This window comes from Benincasa hispida, chromosome 12 (assembly GCF_027475165.1).
Source record: "Benincasa hispida cultivar pf3 chromosome 12, pf3_genome.v1.1, whole genome shotgun sequence".
NCBI lineage: Eukaryota > Viridiplantae > Streptophyta > Magnoliopsida > Cucurbitales > Cucurbitaceae > Benincasa > Benincasa hispida.
The window spans coordinates 4,631,146-4,657,266 of NC_143489.1; the positions used below are offsets into that span (position 1 = coordinate 4,631,146).

The following is a 26,121-nucleotide window of genomic DNA, read 5'->3' on the forward strand; positions in this document are numbered from 1 at the left end:
AATGTTACATTAATATTAAGAGACAGTGTTAATATAAAAATCTTTGTTAGAATCAAAACAAAAGCTTTAGGAATATATTTGAAACTTTTTAAAAGTATTATAGACTAAATAAACACAACTATCAAAATTAAGCACTAAATTTACATTTCAACCTATTTAATTTTTAATCAAGGATTAAATTTAGCTACCATTATTTAGTTATTTCAATATTTTTTTCTAGACTATATAAAAGATATTAATGTAAAATCTCTGTTTTTAGAAACGTTGATGTAAAATATTTGTTTCTTTTTTTCTTTTTCCTGTTTGTGGATGGAAAATAGGCATAATGGATATCTACCTTCTTAATCCCACTGAAAAAACATTAGTACAAAATTTAGGAAAATTTTCAAAAATAAAAAAATAAAGAAAATTATTTACCTAAAATAGCAAAATTTTAATCTTCTTTGATAGAAGCCGATAAAAGTTTAGCTGATAAAAGTCTATCACTGATAGACACTAGTCTACTATTATCTATCAGAGTTTTTGTGACTGTTTTTATAAATAGTTTGACAAATTTACCATATGTGAAAATTTTCCTAAAATTTAATCAATTCAAATTATCCCAAATAGATGTGACTAGTATTCATTAAGTATCAAATTTCAAAATAAATTTCAAGTGTTCATATGATTTATAGGAATTCAGAAAATGCTCAACATTGCTTTGTGACATATTCAAAGAGTGGAACATATAAAGACCTTATTTAAAAATTAAATATACTTCTTGTCTCCACATACAATTTAAAAAGTTCAATAATCTATGGTTCAAAGAGAAAACTTCATTCTTTCTCTTCACAAAAGCAAGAAACTCAATTCAAGAATTGAAGGCTTTTTTTTTTTTTAATTGGAAGAGAGAGAGAAAGCAAAAGGAACACAAAAAAGAACAAAGTGATCACATTCAAGATTCTTTTGTGATTGGTGAATGGGGTTTCATGATAAGATAATCCTACTTTGGTTGTTAAATTAACATCATTTCTTTATTTTACTAAATGGAATACTGCTTAAATCTGCAAAAAGATTACATGGTTAGTTTTTTTTTAAAAAAAAAAAATCAAATGATAAGATGGGAATAATATATCTCAATGCCATTCAGTTTTTCTTTTCCCCCCAATGTTCATGATAGGGCCATAGAACAAAATCAGTCCAGCAGAACCAACTGCAACAAACTCGAACGAGAACTGGAACTATAGTTACAAAGATTTGCTTACCTGATTCAATCATAAGAAAAAGAAGCAATAACAATGGATATCATTCCCTTTTAATGCTCAAACTAGGACAAGATATATGCTCAATTTGATGCATAAGAAGATATGTAACTACTAATCAACTCAATGACATGGCTGTGTTTTAATACAAATTGAGATGAATCTCCTAAAGCACTGTTAACAGAAGATGGCCTCAATGGCATTACCTACAATAAGAGAAATCCAGAGTGTACCTTCTTGTAGCAAAATCTCGTTGCTTGATGTCGGTGGTGAAGTTTCCTATCCGTTTAACACCATCTCCATAATCACATCATTCCATGAGTCAATCGGTCCGGGTAGGCACCAATGCAAGCAATCGTTCTGCACTTTTGCATTTTTGTCATTTGCAAATGGTTGGAACTCTCTGTATGGACCTGGATGCCCATCAGGCCTCAACAATGAAAGCTGGGTCAAGTCAAGAAGTTTAAGATTCAACCCATTTTGAGACGCTTTTACTTCTGCCTTTTTAAACTCCTCTAACTCGACCATGCGCAGAATCTTGGTCAGTTCCTTCAATTCAATCTCACCTTCTTTTATCGGCGCCCTTTGATCGCATGTTCCTCCATTAGACCACTCACCATTTTCGAAGTGGTCAGGGGTTGATGTTCTCATAAATATCATACCCTTATGCTTGGATGCTATAATAAAGTTTAAAGCAGACCGGAGGGATCTGCGGTAGGCAAAATCAATACCTAGCTCTGTATAATTTTTTTTTGGGCAAGAATGACAGCCCAGCACTTTGTTATTCTCATAGTATATTGCAGATTTCACAAACCATTTACCACTAGAAATAATCATGTAGTCCATTTGAAGGAACTCATCTGTCCATTTCTTATCGAGTTTGTCAAGATGAAGCTCAACTTCAGATGTAGACACACCATTATAATCTTCAAATATAGCAGCTTCTGCAAGAAAAGGTGACCAAATAACTGAAACAGTGAAGTTGTATGATGGAAACCTCCATTTTCTAGACTTGTATCCTTCATCATGGTAGATATGAACAGCTACTTCCACCTGAGAACAAGTATACAACCACCTGATTAAGTTGCACATTCCAATATGAAAAGTTTTCAAGCATTAAAAAATGTAACTCTGACAAAAAGATTGGATTGCTAGATCATCAAATTGAGAAATTGAAGGCAAGGAGAACCTCATCTTCTCGGACCGTTTCATTCTTTGCAATGCAATTCAAACATTGCTGTTTTTAGAACTTGTATGAGTGAACACGTAAACTAACAAATCCAGGATACTGTAAAGAGCTTTTTTAGGAGGAAAGAACCAAAAAAAAGACTACTGAGCTACAAGAAACCAACACCCACAAAAATAATAATAAGCTTGTCCAGCCACAAGACAAAAGAACTCACCTGACTATGGATATTATTACCCACTTAGTCGAATCATGGTTCATTTAGATGAAATTAAAACTTTAATTTCAAACTTACTTCCTCAGTTTAGATGGGTAAAAAATAACATGCCAGAAGGAAAACATGTACCCGTATTAAAGTTTACTAGAAGTAAGCTTATCATAGTAGTTGACATAGCATTCATTTTCTTAGAACTCAAGGACACAACCTATATAACAAATCTTGTTCGAATAAGTTCGTCGCACAGCATTCATTTTCTGATAAACTCCTTATATAAATGGACATCCATCTAGGAAGACTAGTATCACATATTGACAATATCAGCTATGTTTAGAATGTACCTGGAAAATAAAATGCACAGGCATGGTAAACTTCAACCTTGTAACAGAAGAAAATGAAGCTATAATTGAAAACACTTAAATGATTTTCTTAGAATGCCTCTGTTCTAAAAAGGGATGGTATAAAACAATTTGTTTGACTAAACCAAAGAGACTAGATGAGAGAAGAATGTAGCTATGGTCAATCACCTAGAGCAATCTCCCTACTTCAAATTTCATTTTGACATATTCTTACATACCGTTGACAGCATGCACAATAAAGATTGAACATGGTTTCGAGATATCGAATCTCCAATCAATGCCCATGTTTTATCCCTCATCATCTCAAGAAATCTTTCTGGATCAAACTTTGGTAGTTCGCAATCCCGTGGCTTCCATCTCCAGTATAGGTATTCAGTATCTGGCCGCCCATTCTTCATACAATTTTGATGAGCTTCAATATGGGGGCAGCTCTCATTATTGTACACAGGACCTGATGGATTTGGAATCCACTCTCCAACAAAAAAATTACACTTCCCTGCACCAAATTCAATTCGACCAAGATTTCAAAACTTCATTATCTAAGGGGTAAAAAGAAAAGAAAATGGAACAGAACACTTCCAAACAGAATGTGAACAAGAAATTAACAGAGAATCAATTCATTACTTCCCAGCAGAGCAATCCAATGTTCAACATCAAACTTAAAGAAAGTTATGGCAGTAGAATATGAGCATTGCACAGACAGAAAATCCCCATATTTTGATTGACACTACTACACAAGAACAGCAAATAGTTACAAATCTTTGATCCTAAAGGGGATGATTAGAAAGATAAAATAACAAAAAAGCGAGCATCAGTTCATCACCTTCAAGTGGTTTCTGATTTTCAACCTCCGGAGTTTCTGGTGCTTGCAAATCCTCAGTCTTCTTAGACAAAGGAGTTTCCAAAATCGCAGAAGCATCGTTCTTCTCAGTTGAAGGGTTTTCCAAAATCGTCGGCGCCGCCATCCTCTCTGTCAAAGGGGTTTCTAAAAGCGCCGGAACGTCACCGGAACCGGCAAAGAGGAAACGAAAAGCAATACCCAGTAAGAGAATAGGAAGAACAAGCTTCAAAATCAGTACGTGGTTGCGTTTGAAAGGAAACGGTAGCTTCCAATTGAACTTCATCTTCCTCTTCCCCACTTTTATCTCTGAAACAACAAGATCGCAATGCCCAGTTCAAAACCGTATCTAATGGAGACAAAATCCAAAACCCAATACTCTAAATCAGATCGATTCCATTAAAACGCATCTGGATCCAAATTCCCACTTCAAATTTTGTCGTTATAACAAAAGGGGAAGACCCAGAAACACGAAAAAGCTGAAAAATGGAAGCAGATTAGACTTCGCAGAAACTCGGGTCGCTCCCTATCAATCGAGTTGCAGAAGTAAGTGAAGAAGGCGAAACAGAAACTAAAATTGAGCCATTAATGATTGAGAGAGAGGACAGAGGGTAAAAGAAGCGCCACCCAGTTGGAGAAACAAACAGAAGGGGGAAAATTAATATATTAGTTCGCTAATAATTCTGTGTTCGAGTAATCAAATCATAAACAACATCAACAACGGTACATAAGTAGGATTAAAATATGGGGATTTGAGTTACAGGTAATGAATTTATGATTGAATTAATATTAGTGCTCATTTCAGACGGGTCCTATCTTCAAAATTGGACCCCTATTTTGATATGGCGAAAAGGTCCAAATCTCTCCGGGAATGGTGAGGACTTTTTCCGGAAGTCGGTGGCTTGACTTCATCTCAAAAATTCATGAAAATTATTTTAATTTCGAAAAAACTAGTTTTCGTTAGTTTAGTTATGAATTTTTTAACAACGGGTGTTTTTCTTCATTAAAATTTAAAATGTAACTTTTTAGTTTTCGAATTTTTAATAACGATATTGAATCTCTTTTTCTTTCACCTTTAGTCTTACAACCTAATTTCAATCTTCGTGTAGAGTTAAAAACTTTTTATAAAGTAAATTTAAGACGGGATGAATTTACTCTTAAATAGAAAAACTTAGAAAAAAAAATATTATTTTTTAGTTTAAGATAAGCGAGGAGATGTAATTTTTTTCTATTAAAATATAACTTAGGAATAAAGGTACCAATTATTATTTCATAATTTTTTTTTTTGATAATTAGTTTCATATATTATTATGATCAAATATTCACTTAGCATAGTGATTGAGCGCTTAAAATTAAATTTATTGTAATAATTCTGACTTAGTCAAACTATAATTTTAGTACATGAATTTTGAAAGTTGTATATTTAATAAAATTTTAATTTTATTTGGTAAGTATTTCAAATTTATCAAAATAAAATAAAACAAAAATGTATTGTACTAACAAACGAACAAAAAAGGTAAGAATAAATGTAATGTAAAGGGATGTTGGTGATATATATATATATATCTTAATTTTGAAAAAATGTTGATAGAAATATCGATAAAATGTCGATGTCTATAGATATCTTTAAAATAAAAATCAATTTCAAAAAGTTAATTAGTTAAATTGCTTTAAAAATATATTGCTTTAACAAGTTTGTTATTCATTATTATATATGTTATTATTCATTATTATATATGTTATTTCTCATTTTTAATCTTTAGCTGATTTTCTAATGAAATAATGAAAATTTCAAATCACCTTTCATGTCGATTTTAAAGTCACGAAATTGTGAAAAATAAAAAAAGATAGTGAATCTCAATTTATAGTCTTAAACTCTGGAGGTTGTATTAATTTAAATCATAAACTAATAATTATACCAATTTAAACATTGAACTTTGAGAGTTGTATCAATTTAAACCCTAAACTAATGATTATATCAATTTAAATCATAAACTTTCATAAGTGTATCAATTTAAACCCTGAATTTTTATCAATTTAAACTTGAAACTTGTATAAACGTAACCAAATAAAACATAATGGATAATTTTATAGTTATTAAGTTTAAGGTTTAAATTAATATATTTATAAAAGTTTAAGGTTTTAATTGACACAATTATAGTTTGGAAGTTAAATTGATATAACTTCCAAAATTTAGGGCTATAAATTGATATCTTCGTTAAAAAGAAATATAATTTTTCTTATTGAGTATTGTGATTATAAAAAAGTGACAAAAAGCACGTTATACAAAAATAATTAAAAAGTGTATTATTGTATTTTTTAAAATAATAGGGATGAAAATAAACTATAAAAGTAATAAAAAAAAATAAAATAATAGGGATGAAAATAAACTATAAAAGTAATAAAAAAAAAAAAGGTAATTAATTAAATAAAATAAAACTGCTGGCTATGGGGTTCGAACCCATGCGCACTTATGTGCAGAAGATCTTAAGTCTTCCCCCTTAACCTCTCGGGCAAACCAGCTTACGAAGCTTAAAGGATGATTTTTACATAATAATGTTATCAATAATTTATATAGTAATTAAATAAATAAATTCCAAATGCTCTTTCTCAAATATAAGTGTATTACATTTTTTATTTTAAACTAAAAAAGATCAATCCCTTCAATCCTACCCAAGTTGTAAAAATGAAATCGTTAGATTTGATTTAAGATGAGTGTTTTTTTTAAAAGAAAAAAAAATCTAAATATATAATTAGCTAAAATTTTAAATCAATTACTTAAAAACTTCTTTTTGGGCAAGCGGCAAAAACCACCCTTAAAATATAGTGGGAATTACAATTACACCCTTAAACTTTTGATTGCAAAAAAACAAGCTCTTAAACTTTTACAAATGTTAAGATTGGACTCTCAAGCTTACAGTAATTGTAGAAATTAGACTCACAAGTGATAAAATTTGAACTTTCAAACTTATACAAATGTTACAATTTATATAATTAGGTAAGTTTGAAGGTCTTGATTCTAACCATTATATAAATTTGAGAATTCAATTTTTAAATTTGAAAGTTTAATAATATAATTGCAACTACCACTATATTATGTGAAAATGAGTCTAAAATGTTTAACAAAAAATCTTTCAAATGTGTGATGAGGGAAAAAAAAAACATATTTGCAATTGATATAATCACTTTTAAATATAATGCAACCAAATAGATATGTTTTTTTTAGAAATACAAGAACAATTAAAAAAAAAAAAAGGCAGCTTAGGAAAGATACCTATCAACATTTAGAATGGAATTCACCCATGGCAGGTGATCTTCCAACCAAATTGAGGTGAACCAATGTATTCGAGTATGAATAGCAAGTCCGTGCGTCATAGGATTGTATTTTCAACTAGCATAGGAAAACTCATGAATTGTCCCTTTTTGTTGTAAATCACTCAAGGAGTTCACAAAATATTGAATCTTGTTACCTTAATGTGAAAATCCGTTTAGAAGCTCCTAAAGAATGAGCGAATCAATCTCAACTCAAAAGGGGATAATGTCAGCCTTAATGATTTTAAAGATGCCTTTGAATAGGGTCAGACTCTCAATAACTCTACTAATCTGATGGAAATATGAAATGAATGGAAGGAATTTGAATCAAACCATATGAACTAAAAGAAAATGCATAAAAAACGAAACACTATATGCTATCCAAATCTTCAATAAAAAGAAGTTGCAATAACTGAAGCCAAGTGGAATTTAAGAAAAATTAAGCTTGAAAAAAGACTTGGAGTGAGGCTCCATGACTCTTAGATGGTTACAAATTCATAGTTAGTTAGCTTAAGATCAGTGATTCTAGATTTATGGTGCATATTATATGTATTTTTTATTTTTAAGTCCTTTTAATATTATATCACGACTCATATATTCATAAGCGTGAGAGTTGCTCTCAAAATGTTTCACAGAATATCTATGTTTTAATTTCTGAAGCCATATAAAGCCATGAAATTTGTATTGATAAGCGTTGTATTTTTGTATGTTATTGTGATTGAATTTATGAATATTTGGAACAATAAGAATTGATATATCTTGCTTGTGGTGTGCTTTGAAGATCAATGGTCGAAGAGAATCTTCGAACCGTATCTAATCCTTGGTTCTTCATGCAAAAACAAGAGTGAAGTAAGAAGAAAGAACTACAATGTCAAACATTATATTAAATACAAAAAAAAAACTATAACGCCATATATATTACATATCATAAAAGAGCCATATTGCATGCCAAAATAATGGGGAAAATAAAGCAACCTATATTATAAAATTCCTAAATTTTTACATTTTTAAAAAATGACTCCTAGTATCTAAAAAAAAGTCATATTTTAAAAGTTGCAATATTAGCTTTAGCATTTTACAGCTATTTTAAAACTACCATTGAAGTAGAAATCTATTAAATTTTGGATGGAAATGAGGACTTAGAATGAGTGTGACTAACATAAAATGAAGTGACAGTGTTGGATTTCAATTTCCATTTGAGGCCACTACTACATTGCTCTATGTCTTAGCTTTCCTATAACATTCAAATGAATATTTACTTTAATAATTGTCTCAAAACATTTATGAAATGCCAAAAGTAATATTGCAACTCTAGAAAGAATGTGGATTTTTTCTTTTAAACCAAAGAAACAACCAACACGATAAAACCCACTTCCATAACATTATCAAGCCAGAGCTAGTTACCCCAATTTTATGAATTTGTCACATAACCGCCATATTAATGATGCCATCAACTAAACAATTTCTCGTTGGCCCTATATCGAAACTCACAAATCCCACATGACTGGGTAGGCGGAACACCGCCTGTGCCAAAAAATTAATGGGTGTTGGGTTGAGATCCTCCTCATTTAGGAACAAATCACCTCTAAAATAATCAGATTCAGTAATGATGAGTGAAACTCATTAACATGCACCGTTGAAACACTTCATAAATCATAGTCAACTCCTATCTAGAGATAGAAAATGAATTTGTCATGGATCGACAACTTGTGTACACCAAAGTGCCATAGTGGTCTTGAAATACCTAGCCAAAGCCCCCACAAACTTTACCCCTTTGTTTCACGTTGCATCCTATGTAAGTGACATTATATCAATTGGTGAAGGAAGTCATCGTATAAGGTACCATGACATTATGTCCAAAATAGCCTCCATGAGCCGACTAAACCACAACACTTCCTAAGGATAACACTCAAAGGCGCAAAGAGGCCCAATTGCCCATACAAAACTCCCATGTATATAACTTAATCATCTCTGTCACTGTGGTAGTCAAGATGTTACCACAATGACTAATCATCTATTAGGTCACTTGAAGGAATACAGAAACAAACGACAAAGTTGAAAAGTTGGTGTATATATTTGTAATTTAGCAGAATAAAAACTAATAGATATGAAGAAGAAAATTTAGTCAGATTCACATATTGGAGGACCATACTCTGCTATAATCCGACCATTGAGTGACTTACACGTGTCCACTTAACTTTCCCTCTCAAATCTACGACGCTTCGTTGAGTTGGCCGCGTCTCCACGGGCCCCACCTTGTCTCGCCGACGTGGCATCACCACCACCTATCGTTAAAATCTCCTGAACCCAAAAGCTGGATTTTAATTATTATTACTACATTACTTTAATAATATTTCTTACCATATAGTTTTTCCAATATGCTTCGGGAAGCGTAACAATGGAAATCCAAATCCATACCAAGTAGACAAATATTACCATTGTTTCCCAAAAAAGAGATTATCGTTAATTTAATTTTAATCAATAAAAAATTTAATAGGTTTCAGCCCATACAAAAATCTGAAAGGCACGTGAGAAAAACCTGATCCCTTTGAAATGTTTTGTTTTTGGTTAAAACTATTTTTGAGGAAACAAATTTACAACCAAAAAAAATTAAGGGAGAAAATTAAAAAAGGAATTCCATTTATTTATTTATTTAATTATTTATATTTTGTTGCGGATGAGAAAGCGAGGCAAAAAGATATTTTGTTTTTCTGCTTTCTATTCAGCTATTGTGTCACACGTATTTCTCTCTATTTTTCGTTTGCTGGTTTCTCCTTCTTCTCAGTGCTTTCTAGGGTTTTTCCTCTGCTTAATTTCTTCTTTATTTTCTCTTTTTTTTTTTTTTTTTAATTTTTTCTCTGCTTCTCAGCTCGTCGGATACTTGTTGAAGTTGATTCTTAATTGAATATATATATATACACAGATATATATATATTATATTGTTTTTAAATTTTCTGGTGCGGAATTCATTACTGTTTGGCAGCTGGGAAAGTGAAGATGAGTTGTGGATGGAGGCGGCAGTTTATATATTGCTGTTTTTCTGTGTACTTTTTGACAGATGTAGGGAATTTGTGCTCGGAGCAGGTTAGAGGTGAGTTCTTATCGGTAATTGTTAAGGCTATGCACGAGTTTTTCAATGTTAATTTGTTTATCCCAATTAAATTCTATTCTGACCATCCAGATGGATTACTATTGGTTTAGATAACATTTCAAATCCTTGTTTTTCTGGGGGTTGGGGGTTGGGGGTGGGGGGGTGGGTTGATTTTTGTTGTAATGAATTTGATTGTTTATTGATTCTTTATATTTTGGTGTTTCTTTTCGTAATGATTGGAGCTGGGGAGTTGATTTTTCAATTCCCATTTTTAACTGATGCTTTGGGTGTACTGTCCTCTGGTCTGGTTGTTAATGGGAAGTGGTTTTAGTTGTATTGCATAAATGAATCCATTACATTTCTTTCACGTCTGGACCTTTGACCTTGAGTTTTATGCTTTTGCTGCTCAACCATTTTGAATGGCCTATGTTTCAGGATTGTGCCGTACATTTAAATCTGTTGGTTGATTTTATCTACGGTTGTTTCCTTATAGAGGAATATTGCTGTTCCGATAGTTTTCAAGAGTTGAAAAATTGGTTCTCAGCTTTCGGTATTCTATTTATGGTATTTGACTTGGCAAGTTGTGTTATGCTAGCAGGGCAATCAAGTATGTGAAAGAATGAAGTTGGTCTGGAGAGAATGGAAGAAATGAGCGAGGATATGACGCTATTGGATGCGACAGAGGATGCACATGTCCAAAATAAGGTCAGGCAAGATGCTCAGGAGAATGAGTATTTGCTGAAACCTGAAAATACCAACATAGTTGAATCACAAGAAATGGTTATACCCATTGACGGTGGCTATTCACAGGATTATCCTCATGAATTTACTGACATTTTAGAGGGTAAGAATCTTAATAGGTGTAAAAACAATGTGAAATTATCTGATCAACCAGAGTGCAGTCCTCATTGTATGGATGATGCTGGCGTAATGGTTGAAGAGCTAACTGTGAAAAATCACAATGGATCCAATTTAGCAATTATTGGTCCATCAAACAATAGAGCACGGCTGCTTTCTAGGCACAGTCAGTGGCAACATCTTTACCAGCTGGGAAGTGGTTCAGGAAGTGGGAGTTCACGTATCGATACTTCTTACAAGAACAATGGTCAGGCAGTAACCCCTGGCTTGGAGAATGCTGGGTACACATCTTTTCCCGAGGCTTTTGCTGGAAGAGCCAGTCGTAATGATTGTGGAGAAGAATTGGAAGAAATGAAGGCTACTGACAATAAGGGTGGTGATACTCATGGCAGTATTCGGACCAAGATTCTATCAAAATCGGGTTTTCCTGAATTTTTTGTTAAAAATACCTTGAAAGGCAAGGGGATCATTCGTAGAGGTGTACAACTGGAGCGCTTTAATGTTGAACATAGAAACCCTAAGAATGCAAGGATTGGTGGGGGTATTACATTGGCATCTGGCTCATCATTACAGCATGATGTTAATGATGTTAAGCCTGTCATTCCTGCTTTGTATAGGAAATCCGAGCACAAACATCGGGGTTCTTCTTTTGATGGCATTAGTATGAGAGAATGGCTTAAAGTTCCCAACCAAAAAGTAAATAAAATTAAATGCTTGTATATATTTAGGCATGTAGTTGAGCTGGTGGATCGTTTTCATGCTCAGGGGGTTTTGTTGCATGACTTACGTCCATCTTCTTTCAGGATATTGACGACAAATCAGGTAAGGTACTTTGGAGCTTTTATTCAAGGGAAATCTCCAGAAAGCCTAATGGTTAAAGACGGTCAGTGTTCAGATAACCATCTGACTCGGAAAAGGCCATTGGAGCAAGGGAACTTTCTGTCATTTGGTGGATCTCCAAAAAAACAAAAAGATGTCCAGAATATGAGTCTTATGGCCCGACACTCTCATTTTCCTTTAAAATCTGGTGCCAATCTTGAAACTGCAAATACTAGGGACTGCAATAAGAATGGTTTGGAAAATTATAATGAACATTTTGCGGAACAGGGGGGTTGGAACAAGCCTGCTGGCCTTCGTGTATATGATTCTGCCCCGACTTCAATAAGTGACTTATTGGAAGAGACGTGGTACGTAAGTCCAGAGGAACTTATTACAGGATGCTGCTCAGCTAAATCAAATATATTCTCTCTTGGTGTTCTTCTTTTTGAGGTGAGGGGATAGTCGTGGTTTAATTGATATGAAGAAAGTTAAGTGTGTTTTCTTTCATTCATAGAATGTTGAAAATGCTTCTATTGATAAATTTGGATTAAAAGAGTTTCTATCCAATATCCATGAACTCGAAAGTAAAAGGTGTTACTATTGTTTGAGTGAAACTGTTGATGAGTAGAAAATTTCACAAAAAATTGACCGACATAGGATGTGCAGCTATGCATGACCATAGTTCTTGTTAGTGTTGTCATTGGTCCATAAGTAGTTCTAATTTTTGTTCTACTCTATTACTTTCTTGCGGCCCTGAAAATCCCCCCTAAATGAATATACTTTATTTCTTTCAGTTACTTGGAAAGTTTGAATCGGATGGTGCACTTGCTGCAGCGATGTCAAATTTGCGCGAGAGGATTCTTCCTCCTAACTTTCTAGCCGATAATTTGAAGGAAGTTGGTTTTTGTCTTTGGCTTCTTCATCCTGAACCTGCATCTCGTCCGACAGCAAGGTAATAAAGAATTATAGTCTACCTCAAATCACAAATCTTAGTGTTTGAAGAAACATTATATATGAAAATATAAATGCTTACTTATTTTAGATTGTAATCCTTCATAATTTGGCATAAAGTGTTTTGACTGAAAAAGGCTTAATAAATCTGAAGCTTGTCAATTATAAGGATTGAAATATTCGTTGATACGTCAATATAGTTGCACATAAAGTATCAGAAATATCATCGATTAATCCCAATATGATTATGAATACTAATAACAACAATTATAACTTAGTATGGAATAAAAGCAATTTAATTATTAATTTAAATAATTATATCAATTTCTTTATTGTCATAAATATTCGTCGATATCGATATTTTGTTGATATTCTTGTTGGAGACAACGATCATCCAATATCTCCACAATGGTATGATATTGCCCACTTTGAGCATAAAGGCTCACAACTTTGTTTTTGGTTTCACCCAAAAGGCCTCATATAATTAAAGATAGTTGTCCCCACTTTATATCCACGATCTTCCTTTTAACTAACAAATATGAGACTTTGGTCACATTCCCAACAATCCCCCTCTTGAATAAAGGACCATCAAATCTTCCCTCAAATAGTCATCCATCTATCCAAATCTTATCCAAACCAACTCCTCTTCTTTATAATACACCTCCCGTCTGATAGAGCTCAACCATAGATCTCCACCACGACTATATCTTTCAAAGCTCCCACCAATTCATTGTTTGACACTCTAGAATTCTACCGACATGACTAAAGTAGGTCTCTGTTACCATATTAAATCATCAATCAACCCAAAAACTTAAGGGTTTATTGGTGATTTAATATGATATTAGAGCAAGAGGTCCTATGTTTGAATCCCTATAATGTAATTTTCTCTCCCATTTAATATTGATTTCCACAAGGGGCAGGAAGTATTGAAGTATTGTATAATTAAATTTATCAAGACTCATATACCTAAGATTTTCCTCTTATCTAGCCAACATGGGACTTTGGTCGCATTCCCAACAATATATTAGATAACATTGGATTCCATCTCAAAACCAATTGACTACTAGAATACTAACCTATGCATCTTATAAACATTGTGGGGTTCCTTGATTTTTTCAATGTGGGATACTCAACACATGTCCCCTCAAAATGGTGCCTCTATGGGTCACTATTTTTGGATTGGATCCCAATTTTGTTTTTTAGGATTGGATGCCTCTCATAGGCTCTATTTTTAAATAGAGGGATGGAAAAAGTAATTTAGCGGGACTTCTAATTTTTTTCACTTGGTTAGTTCTACCAATGGTTTCTTTGCCTGTGTCTATTAATTGTTTATATGTGTGTTATAACTGGACTTCTGTAAATTCTGGATGAACAGCGAAATTTTAGAATCAGAACTAATTAATGGGATGGCAAATGTTCCGGCAGCAGAGATTTCAACATCTATTGATGAAGAAGATGCTGAATCGGAGTTATTATTGCAGTTTCTCACATCATTGAATGAGCAAAAGCAGAAACATGCCTCAAAGTTGGTGGAAGACATACGGTATTTAGAATCAGATATTGAAGAAGTCAATAAAAGGCACAGCTCAGCCAAACCCTTGGATAAATCTGGCTTGTCTACGGTGGATAGAAGGGATGATTTGATCCTTCATGGAGGATATTTAAATTCAGATATGCACTCTCAGGTATATAGAATATCACAAACCAATGAAGAGAGAATAGCAAAAAATATAAGTCAGCTTGAAAGTGCTTATTTTTCCATGAGATCAAAAGTAGATCCTTCTGAGAATGATACAGCAATTCGGACAGATAATGATTTACTGAGAACTCGTGAAAACTGCTATCTACCACAGAAAGATGATGAGAGGAGTCACAGTGATCGTCTAGGTGCCTTTTTTGATGGGTTTTGCAAGTATTCTCGTTATAGCAAGTTTGAAGTACGTGGGGTACTGAGAAATGGCGATTTTAACAGTTCCTCGAATGTAATCTGTTCCTTGAGTTTTGATCGGGATGAGGACTATTTTGCTGCTGCTGGAGTGTCAAAGAAAATAAGGATTTTTGAGTTTAACTCACTCTTTAGTGACTCGGCAGATATTCACTATCCCGCAGTTGAAATGTTTAATAGATCAAAGCTTAGTTGTGTTTGCTGGAATAGCTACATCAAGAACTATCTGGCTTCAACTGATTATGATGGCGTTGTTAAGGTATATTTCCTGCATGGTTACAAAACATGAAAATTTCAAAGACGGGGCCTAGCAGGCACCATGTATCTTTCTTGTAATGCCTTGGTTATTGAAATTTTGTTGAATTTATAGACACAAGTATTTACCTCATAGTCTGTCTAGATTTTATACAAGTCTCTTCTTACTCATTAGTGATTTGTCTCTTAATGATTTTTAGCCTGTAGTTTACTTTTAGTTTTCATTCCTGAAATGCTTATATTGATCAATATTCTTATAAAAAATATATATTGATCAATATGTGCTATCAAATCTAGACTTCTGCTACACCGTTTAACAATTGTTATTATTATTTTTGTTTTGAGGATCACTCACAATTCCATTTTCTTGAATGGATTTCCAGTTATGGGATGCAACTGTAAGTCAAGAGGTTTCTCAATTCAATGAACACAATAAGAGGGCGTGGTCTGTCGACTTTTCACAAGTGCATCCTACAAAATTGGCCAGTGGAAGTGATGATTGTTCTGTGAAACTTTGGAGTATTAACGAGGCATGCCCTCTCTCTCTCTCTCTCTTCCATTCTCCTTTTTCTTCTCCTTTCTTACATCCCCTGGATTATTTTTCTTCCTCTTTTGCCTTTTTTTGGCAATATAACACCCAAGCCAAGGATTTGGAAGGGAGAGAATCTTCCTTCTACTTTAAGAGTTTGTGCATGAGGGAGGAGCTCCTTATTTTCTAAAGTAACCATTAAACCTAAATTTTCTAGTTATTCTACGGTAATCTTTTCCCTTTAGGATAAATACTTGAAAAAGCATCATTGTTTTTATTTTTGTTTACGTGGACCTGGAACTTCACTATTTCACATTCTCAATAAAAAGAAGAGCTAAAAATTATTAAAAATTGTGTTTGACTTAGTTCGTTAAATACCGATAATTCATATGAAGATTGCATGATTGGTATCTTTTATATATATATATCATCATCGCTCTACTTTGTTACTTAGAAGATCTTCGTCTACTTGAATTCTTCTCTAACGGATCGATCCTTGTGCATTATTCTACTGCAGAAGAACTGTTTGGGCACAATTAGGAACATAGCAAACGTCTGCTGCGTTCAGTTCTCTGCTCACTCAACTCATTTGCTGGCTTTTGGGTCTGCCGATTACAGAACTTATTGCTTTGATCTACGTAATACTAGAGCCCCCTGGTGTGTGTTGGGTGGCCATGAAAAAGCTGTAAGCTATGTGAAGTTCTTGGACTCGGGGACTCTTGTTTCGGCATCCACAGACAACACGTTGAAGCTATGGGATCTTAATAGAACCAATCCTACTGGCTTGTCTTCCAATGCTTGCAGTTTAACACTCAGCGGCCACACTAATGAAAAGGTTTGTCTCTCTCTCTCTCTCTCTCTCTCTCTCTCTCTCTCTCTCTCTCTGTCAGTTCTTTCCCCCTATGTGCACCCTTTTATTTGTTCTTCGATTTACTGAATTATCTGGTCTTCTCCACTGCTAGAATTTCGTGGGTCTATCAGTTTCCAATGGCTACATTGCTTGTGGTTCAGAAACAAACGAAGTATGTTCTTTATCTTACTTTGTTTTTAAAATTGCTCTTGAAAAGTCTGGAAATATACTCCTCGAGATGACGTCTCTTTAATGGATTTGCATATTTGAACTCTTTTTCAGGTATATGCTTACCATAGATCTCTGCCTATGCCAATGACTTCCTATAAGTTTGGTTCTATCGACCCTATTTCTGGAAAAGAGACCGAGGACTACAATGATCAGTTTGTTTCGAGTGTATGCTGGAGAGGAAAATCCGACATGGTTATTGCAGCCAACTCAAGTGGTTGCATAAAAGTACTACAAATGGTTTGAGAGTGAAAATCGAACCCCTGATTAACTTGACGAATGTGGTCAACTTCAATCACTTTACAGCTCGTGGATTTGACAAAATATCTGAAGCCCTATTCTGAGACTAAAGTATAAAAATGGTAACAGCATTTACATTTTCATCTCACATTTCCTCCTTTTCTTGAGTTATATAAGTTGAGTTATTGATTCAATATAATATGGAATCATATGATTGAAAAAGCTGCCGCAGAGTTTTTTAGTGAATGTGTATATATATAAAAGAAATATATGTCTCTAAATTCTACACTTCTAACCGATAATTTATTCGATTCTTTTCGTGATTGTAATTTTACCCAACAGCTAGTTATAAAAGCTGCATAAAGAAGCAGAATGGTTGCATATTGAGATTGAACACTTCCTCTTCTGGATTTTGAATTTTCTCCCTTGAGCTTTCATAGGATTTGTGTTTGAATTGTGGAGACCAATTTTAACTTTGGCTGCTCAAATATGTACTGAAAATCTAAGCATGGGGAACATTACAAACACTATATTTACACACATTTTAAATCCATTTATTTATCACAATAATTTATAACCTGTTCTTTTGACGAGGTGAAAACAGCGGAAATTACTCAAGGTCCTAGTAAATTATAAGTCTATTTTATAAATAAATATATATGGTACAATGAAATCACTCTTGAACAACACAAAATAATATCGTAAAATTGACATGGGATGTGCTCGTTCACCGTGTAACACTGCCTACCTGAACAGTAGTTTCTTGATTGTGTAAGTTGTACTTATTCAATTTAAAACCTTAACTTTCATGTCTACGTATAAATATAATTTTTATACAGAAAATTTGAAAAAATACCTCCATTGTTCTAACATCTTTTAACTAATACTTAGACTCGAAAAATTGCTTGATCACATTTAAACATGAATGGAAGCACCCATTCGATATGTAAATTCAAATTTGACGTGGTGCATCTACTCATGTATAAATGTGATCAGGCAATTTTCTTTATTTGTCTATTTTTTTTTCCCTTCATTTGTTTGATTTCATAAATTTGAGATTATCTTACCTCAAAAAGAGAGAACGTTGCACTTGTCACTTTCTTTATTCGTCTATTTTCCCCTTCATTTATTTGCCATGTTGTATCAAATCACTGCAAATTCCCTTTCTGTTCTACAATCTATTGCCTTTGGGAGAACAAAATCATAAAAAATAGGATATGGACGTTAGCTGACAGGAGATGTAGAAACAATAACTCAACATCCTTAACGATTAATTTGTTTTCTCTATTCTGAATGCATTGCTTGTAATAATACAAACCCAAAAAGACAATTCTCAGATGAAAATGATGAAAAGAAAAGGCTCCCTGCTTCAAAAACCACAGAGGACAATCTGCTGTCTTCCAATTTTAAAAACTGCAAATCACATCCTGAGAGAACAGAACAAGACAATGAAGAAAGTTGATAAGTTATGACAGAAAAAAACCATAATTTGAAGCTCCACTGACACTTAGTAAAATCAAATCTCAAACTTAAAAAGTGAAAAAAAAATAAAGGGAAAGAATAGACAAAATATAAATAGAAGGGGGGAAAACCAGGATCTGCTATTCTTTCTGAGATGTCCAGAAACTACAAGAGCTTAATTACAAGAAGCTAACATGAAATTGTTTCTAAGACTATTTCTGTAAAAGGAAAGAAAAACAAATGAAGTATCTGATCTGCATAACTTGAACGATGTCAGAAATTTTACAACAATGCAGAAGCAAAGCTCTACAAAAAGGCTTCCATCTAAGAAGCAAGCAAAAGCTAGTGAATTTCCGAGTCCGAGACATGACCATTCGGTCTCCTTCTTCCCTTACTCAGAGGGCTAGAAAATGGTAACGGGATATCTCTGTTCGTCTTCAATACTCGAGGTCGTGAAGTTGATCGTGAAGGCATTCGTGAGGGTGTTCGTGTAGTCATTCGTGTTTTTGTTTCTAAGATCCCTGAGTAAAACAAACCACAAGCTCCAGTTATTATATAGCCAATTTGTTTGTAATATAAAGCTTTGAACAAAGGAAACAAAATCTTACCTGTGCCTTTTTTGATCTTTGTGTCTGGAAGTTTCTTTGTAGTTGGCATTTTCTTGGGTGGAGCTTCAGAATAAACAGATCTCATATCAGAATAAAGGGATCTAGTATCACTTGCAGGGATAGTGAATGGATCTTCTACTACAGAAGCAGTATCATCTCTATAAATGGAGGCACAATCATCCTTGCTAATGGAAACCACATCACTTGCAGAATCCCAAGTTTTGATTTTGTTTGGATTTGTCTTCTCCTTCTCAGCAAGTCTATAAGCAAACATTTGGAATGGAATTTGTGAAACTGAACATAAATCACCAACCCCATCTGAGGAGAATCTCCTTGCAACTCCTGCTTCAATGTCGCAGTAATCGACAATAGGCGTTTGCAATTCGGGCTGATTGCTTTCAGGGTTCATAGCAAGGAATTTCTTCACCTGGCGAAGTATTCGACAAATGGAAGTGAAAGATAACCTCTGAGAAGGGTCAGAATGCCAGCATCTTTTGGTAAGACTCACCAGATATTTAGGAGTCGGAAATGGGAAGAGGGGTCTCTCGCCTGCTCGGATATTGCGACTCATCTTCTCCCCTTGTAAATGACCATCTTCAAATGGAACCTTTCCGGTCAAAAGCTCAAAACAAAGCATACCAAAACTGTAGACATCTGCTTTCTCTGTCTTCCTGAAAGAAGGAACAGTTCCTGGACCTTGTTCTTGCTCTGCCATCACTTCTGGAGCATGCCAGATAAAAGGGTTGGTTTCTAGTTGGTTTGTTGAGTTTCTAGGAGGTGAATCCTTGATCGATGATAGACCGAAACCGGCAACTTTTACGAGATAAGAGCCTTCTGAAGAGTTCCTCGGCTTCATAAATACATTGGAAGGGTTTAAATCTCCATGATAGATCATTTGGGAGTGTAGATATTCCATGCCTCTAGCAATTTGAAGCATGATATCAACTGTAACATGGAGAGGAAACAAGATTCTCCTCCTGGCTCCATTATTATCCTTCATGTAGGAAGAAAGATCCTTGGACATCAAATCTGTTATAAGAAAGTACTCTTTCTTTTCCTCATCCAAAAACCCACAGAGGTATTGCAATATATTAGGATGTGAAAGTGATAAAAGAATTTGAACCTCAGAATCTGTTTGTTCAGTTTCCGCCGTGAACTGTTTCAGACCAAAGTTCTCCCCAAACCATTGAACTTCCTTAGAATGCCCTCCATCCAACCGTCTCCTCACCTGATAATCCTTTGTTCCGAACAAAATTGAACTCGGGAAAAGCTTCACCGTTGGCGGTTCCGAGTTTAATTTCTTTATCAACAATTCACCAAGCCGCTGCTCGTTCTTTGAACCAGCATTTCCTGGTGAACTTATCTTTTCCTTGAGTGCTTCAATTAGCAGCCATCGATCTTCTCTTGAAATGCTTTGCATCCGATTACGTATTTCTCGAGGAACCAAATACTGTTTCCCAAATCTCCAATGGAACAGTTTCAGGTCATTCCATTGCATATCATATTTCCTCATAAGTACAAGCCTTCTCTTCTGCATCTCGTCCTGATCGAGCCCTGATATCTCTCCAGCTGTCTCAATCGCTTCAATGACAGCAGGAAAGCAGGAAAGCAAGTTGTGGACATGGAACTCGATGCAGTCTTTGTTCTGATGGAAGCTGATTACTTTAGCCCACCAGTCTTTGGAATCTATGCATTGCTTGATGTAAAGCTCCCCTTCTTTAAAAACTCTATGCAATTCCCTCAAAGGCTGTTCAAGCGCTTTCCACTTGGTGTTCTTCTCTTCAAGCTTCAGATTATCCTTAATCTCTCCAGCAATTGTATCAAAAGCCAAACTAAACATATCATGGAGTAAACAACATTGACGCTGGTTGAATTGAGTTTCATCTTGCAACACCATAAGAGCCTTTAAGCTTCCCAATACCTCTCCAATGCGCCGGAATTGTTCCATCCCGGCTTAGAGAGGGCGATTCCGCCAAAGACGATAACACCCCAAATACACAAAATCGTCTCCCGAACCAAAATCCGTCTCCAAATACACCACTGCCTACAAATTCCACCACACAACAATGAGAAGCTATAAGCAGAACGAAGAAACCCCAAAACTCTCAGAACTCCCAAACAATTAACCAACCCTCTAATACCAAACAAAATGATCAGATGCCAGTATCAAAGAAACGGTCAACGGACAACTTCACATAATCTCAATAAACAAGACCATACCTTCACTTCAAAAATTTTCCCCTGTAATTTCAGAATCAATCAATCATCAATCATCCATCCAAAAGCTACGTAGTGGAATCAAATTCTCCTCCTTATAAGCCCAACAAAAAATAAAAGAAAAACCCAGTTTGAGAATCAAATCCCCATTGGGGCAAATCATCAAACACCTGGAGGGAGGTTTTTGATCGATAAATGATGTAATTACACCACAAAAACGGCTAAGAAACCGAGGAATTAATCAAAGAAACAACGGAAATTTCAAGATGGGGTTTCTTGTCGGATTATTGTAACGATGAATTTGATCAAAAAGTAGGAGAACTTAATCAAAAAATCAAAATCAAAATCAAGGGAAAGAAGGAAAAAGAAGCAGTTTTTTTTTTTTTTTTCTCTCTTTTTCCTTCTGGGAAAGAGCTTTGTCGTTTGGTTAGAAAGAAATGGAGGCGTGGCCGTTGAAATTCCGTTTTATTTGCACGCACTTATAATACGTGTTCCCGCGGCTTTCGTATTTTCTTTATTAAAAAAAAAACAACAAAAATAAATATTCACAAAACGCCATCGTTTTGGTTCTCCGTTCTCATACTGCCGGACACTGAAGGCGAAACGGCGGCGTTTTTTCAGTTATTAAGCGATAAATGAAATATATTAATTAATTATAAAAAAGAAAAGAAAAAGGGGGCTTGACTGACTGCGGTATTTACAACTTATTCTTTCTGTAACCTTTTTTCTATTGGTTGGAAATGTAAATTTCCTCTGTGTGTATATTTTTACTGTAAAAAAAAAGGTGTGCGGTTAATTTTAATATTGAAGTAAAATGAGCTGGGAAACTAACTACAGTTTCACTAAAGAAAAAATAGACATTAGAATTTTAAAAGACACGAATAAATTTAAGTAAAACATTACCATTTTATGGTGTAATTAGTTTGATTAATTGAGTCAATTTTGATCCTATATTTTCCTACTGAATTCAGCTTAACTCTAAACTTGTTAATTATTAATTAATATTTTCTGATAAGTTATTATTATTTTATTTTTTAAAAAGATATATGGGTTATGTTGTGTTGGATTCATTTAAGCTGAATTTGGAATTTTTATTGTTAAGTTTAGACATTTTATTTTTCTTACTTGATTTTGTTACTAGGTTTGGATATTTTGATGATTTAGTTTGGATATTTCTCTACTATTTTGTTCTTTGTTTTTGGTTTCTTAACAAATTTTCATGTCATTTGTTGGAATTAATTGGGAGTTTAATTTGATTTAGAAACAAATCATTCAACTTACTTAAGTGTGAAGTTAACCTTGGAGTTTTTCCATTAATTAAATATTCTTCATTTTTAGAATAATAATTAATAATTCTTTAAACTTGACTTATATATAGTAGGCTGTTACGAATGAATTAAGACTAACTGATAGGTTTTCTTCTTTATTTTATATTTTCCTAAAAAACTAGGAGTTCCTTTTTAATGCCCAGAAAAAGAATTAGTTTTGTAAACCATTTTTGTTTTCAAATATAGGGATATGAGTCGACCTATTCATAAATATAACAAAAATGTCACTGTCTATTAGTGAAAGACAGGTTGAAAATGTGATCAAAATCTCACATTGGTTAAATAAGAAAACGATCATGTACATAAATGAGGATAACTATTTTCATTAGCATGAGACATTTTAGGGTGAAACCAAAAGCAAAGTCATGAGGTTTTATGTTCAAAGTGGACAATATCATACTATTGTGGAGATGGTTGGAGGGTCGTTGTCCTTAGCTAGACGGTGACTGACATTTTAAAACATTTACCCTTTTGTCCATATTAAAAGTGGCTACGAAAGTATGTATAACTTTCATTTAGTTCCACAACATGCTGGCATGTGGTTGTGGGATGTCGAAGCTCTAACGTTTTTTCTAGTACTATACAAGTGGGGAATTCAAATCAAGACTTCTTGATTGTCGCTAACACATACTAAGTGCCAGTTGAGTAATACTCGCCAAGCTCTAATGTTTTGAATGAGGATATAATGAAACAAACATTTCTTTGGTTGAATTAGAAATATAGTGTTTGAACTTTGCAGTTCTGAATTTTTAAAGTTAAAAATATGGTCCCTAGCTAAACTTCCAATTTTCTTTTTAATTGACCAATCTACCAAATAAAATTGAAAGTTTAGGATTTTGTTACTTATAAAATTCAAAAATTCTCATTTTTCTTTTAAATTTGAATTTTTTTAAAATTTGAAATTTTCATAAACCTATTAAATTAAAACTGAAAGTTTAGGAACTAATTAAACATCTTTTTAAAAGTTAAGGAACTACAATACATTTAAATCTGGAAGTTAGTGTTGGGTTATTTCACCTTTAGTGAAAGCCCAATAAAGGCCCCAGGCCTTTTTTAGGTTTTGTTTTTAAAATGATTCTGCAGTCGCTGGTCAGCATGTGTATGCACGTAAATCGAGAGTTAAGAAAACGACATAAAATTGGAGTTTCTTTGCAATCTAACCAGTAATGTTCTTCAGCCATTTGGGGATCAATCCGTGATTCGATCGAGCTGAATTTTTGACAGTATATTCTTGACATGAGCTCTTCAATATGGATGATGGAGATTTCGTTTGGAGCTACCTACAGTCAGAGACCATGGATAATTAGTTGGCACTTCAAGTGAGACGTTTCTAATTTTATTCTTCTCAATTTGTTGCCGTTTTGTTGCCAAGATTGTTATCTTGAGATATTTAATGTGTAAGCCTCTAGTTGTGATTAAGGAGAACTCATTGTAACCCATTATTAATTATAGTGGAGATTTTGACTTCGGTCCGTAGTTTTTTACTTCTCATATTAGGGGGTTTTTCCACGTTAAAATTGCTCATTCCTTACTTGATTATTATTGTTGTTGCTAGTTAATTCGTATTCTATTAGATATCCGAAGAATATAGTGTTTATCCCAACAGTTAGGGACTAAAATTATAAATAATTTCTTTCTTCTTTTTCTTCTTTTTTTATTATTATTATTATTTTCATTTAAGGCTTCAACGACTAATTTTCATTTCACATGCTCCAACTACCTTAGGTGTTTGACACCCTCGAATGTTAGTTTATTTTGTAAATAGTTCATATGTACAAAACAACTTCGCTTGCATATGCCTAAAAAAAGAAAAGAACTACACTCTCAAGGCAAAATTCTGAGTATAACTTAACTAATAACATGCCTTTAATTAAGTTGTTAGATTTTGCTAAAATGAGCATAACTCAATTGAGTGTTATTGATTACGACGTTTGTTATTCAAATCCCATACCCCTATTGTACTAAAAAAAACTAGGTTAGATTTTAAAAGCCTCTCCACTCCCACTAATTGCACTTAATATTGAACTATATATATACAATTAATATCCTTGTAAATTTATCTTCTTAATTATCTTAATTCACCTCCTAATAATTTATAAAAACTATAACTCATCAAAAGCTTTATTTTCCTTTTTATTTTAAGTACAACAAATGTGAGGGTATAAAGAATTTGAACTTCTAATCTAAAAAAAGGAAGGATATATCAATTATTGTCGAGTTATGTCACTTATCAATTTTTTTTTTCTCTTTTTTGATAATAGGATGGAGTGGAGAATCTAATATTGTCATTGAACTATGCTCTCTTAAAATGAACCTTAATTTAGTGAACTTAGTAAAACTAATTTTAGCATGATTTAATTAACTTCAATTTTATATACCATTATTCAAGCTTCACCATCAAGTAGCCTCTTGACTTGACCAAGGGGTATTTAAAAATTAAATATTTAAGTCACAATTAATTTTTTTCCCATCATTTTTAAGACTAACTTGTGGTTTATAAAATTTCTTGTATAATATATTGATAATCATCTTCTGAATTTTCTCTATGATCTTAATATTAAATTATCAATATTCGGCCGTCCAATACATCTACTAAGTCGATTGACTGTTGCATCGGAAAAGAAAAACAAAAATACTAAATTAAAAAATAATCGAATTGAATTTTAATTTGTTGGAGTAAGGAAATTAAATTAAAATGACGGTGCTACCCATGCATATTTTAGGCATGAAAGGACACGTGGCGTAATGGCATTGAAGGAAGAGTGGATTGCACGATTTGCAACATAAACTGACGTCCACGACCTAACTGCCCAATTAAAATGACTAATACCGTTATTTATATACTATAGAGTGACGAATTGACCAATTGAGAGTTGCCACGTGGACTAAATTGATACCATCCACAAATTCTATATATACACATACATATATAAATACATAAATATATTAATACTCAACATTTATGAACTAACTTATTCAATAAATGTTGAGTATTAATATATTTATAAGTCATTAAAATAGTTCATCATGAAGTAAGGAACTTTCTCCTTGAAAAGAAATTGAGGTAAAAAAAAAAAAAATATATATATATAGTTGGTAGGTATCTTATTTATCGTTTAACATTTGAGAGTGGAAGTTCAGACGTCTAACATCTTAGTAAAATGTATATGTTTTAATTGATTGAATTATATTCACATTTTTTAGATCTTATATACTAAGATTCATAATTATTTACATATTTAATGGAAGAGTGTATTAACTTCTTTTCACATCATTATTTCAATTTGTACCCTAAATAAGTGATCCTTTTTTGGGACCCAAATACAGAGTCCTTGTAGCCCAATAAGAACATTGAGCCTTAAGCCCAATATTTTATTGGTAGATAGTTGAGCTGAGCTCAACTCCATATTAGTAAAGGAATGGGTCAATTTTTTTTTCTTCTTTTCTAGCTATAATAGAGTTTATCATTAGTTGCACTCATTTTTATGTATTGCATTCTTGTTGTACAATTAAAATGGATTTAAAAATATTTTTAAAAAGAAGAAAAAAGAGGTTCGTCATAAAACAAAATGTGATTTGATAATTGAG

At 33.4% G+C, this 26,121-nt stretch overlaps 3 protein-coding genes and 1 non-coding gene across 9 annotated transcripts; 1 reads left to right on the forward strand and 3 right to left on the reverse strand.

Annotated features, from left to right (window-relative positions):
• Window positions 1-1,095: 1,095 nt before the first annotated feature.
• On the reverse strand, window positions 1,096-4,778 carry LOC120067811 (protein trichome birefringence-like 23). Its single transcript, XM_039019402.2, has 4 exons — window positions 3,827-4,778; window positions 3,222-3,499; window positions 1,475-2,294; window positions 1,096-1,244 (listed from the first exon to the last, which is right to left on the reverse strand). Exons 1-3 carry the CDS (start codon window positions 4,125-4,127, stop codon window positions 1,521-1,523), a joined length of 1,353 nt encoding a protein of 450 aa, XP_038875330.1. The 5' UTR covers window positions 4,128-4,778; the 3' UTR covers window positions 1,096-1,244; window positions 1,475-1,520.
• Window positions 4,779-6,281: 1,503 nt separating this feature from the next.
• TRNAL-UAA (transfer RNA leucine (anticodon UAA)) lies at window positions 6,282-6,364 on the reverse strand. Its single transcript has one exon. It is a non-coding gene; the product is annotated as a tRNA-Leu (tRNA).
• A 3,184-nt stretch (window positions 6,365-9,548) lies between these two features.
• On the forward strand, window positions 9,549-19,003 carry SPA2 (SPA1-related 2). Of its 4 annotated transcripts, none has more exons than XR_005479109.2 (9): window positions 9,549-10,244; window positions 10,843-12,371; window positions 12,716-12,873; window positions 14,248-15,076; window positions 15,456-15,602; window positions 16,119-16,436; window positions 16,564-16,623; window positions 16,734-17,041; window positions 18,658-19,003. XR_005479109.2 is itself a non-coding variant. In XM_039019856.2 (8 exons), exons 2-8 carry the CDS (start codon window positions 10,884-10,886, stop codon window positions 16,923-16,925), a joined length of 3,192 nt encoding a protein of 1,063 aa, XP_038875784.1. In that variant the 5' UTR covers window positions 9,549-10,244; window positions 10,843-10,883; the 3' UTR covers window positions 16,926-17,234. The 4 variants fall into 4 exon arrangements, 2 of the variants coding, with proteins under 2 accessions (XP_038875784.1, XP_090164359.1); XR_005479108.2 differs by lacking the exon at window positions 18,658-19,003 and adding an exon at window positions 17,262-17,315; XM_039019856.2 differs by lacking the exon at window positions 18,658-19,003 and having other exon boundaries at window positions 16,734-17,234.
• LOC120068156 (uncharacterized) lies at window positions 18,492-21,737 on the reverse strand. Of its 3 annotated transcripts, none has more exons than XM_039019859.2 (3): window positions 21,209-21,656; window positions 18,989-21,032; window positions 18,492-18,901 (listed from the first exon to the last, which is right to left on the reverse strand). In XM_039019859.2, exons 2-3 carry the CDS (start codon window positions 20,934-20,936, stop codon window positions 18,723-18,725), a joined length of 2,127 nt encoding a protein of 708 aa, XP_038875787.1. In that variant the 5' UTR covers window positions 20,937-21,032; window positions 21,209-21,656; the 3' UTR covers window positions 18,492-18,722. The 3 variants fall into 3 exon arrangements, with proteins under 3 accessions (XP_038875787.1, XP_038875788.1, XP_038875786.1); XM_039019860.2 differs by having other exon boundaries at window positions 18,989-21,028; window positions 21,209-21,634; XM_039019858.2 differs by having other exon boundaries at window positions 18,989-21,737.
• Between the last annotated feature and the right edge of the window lie 4,384 nt (window positions 21,738-26,121).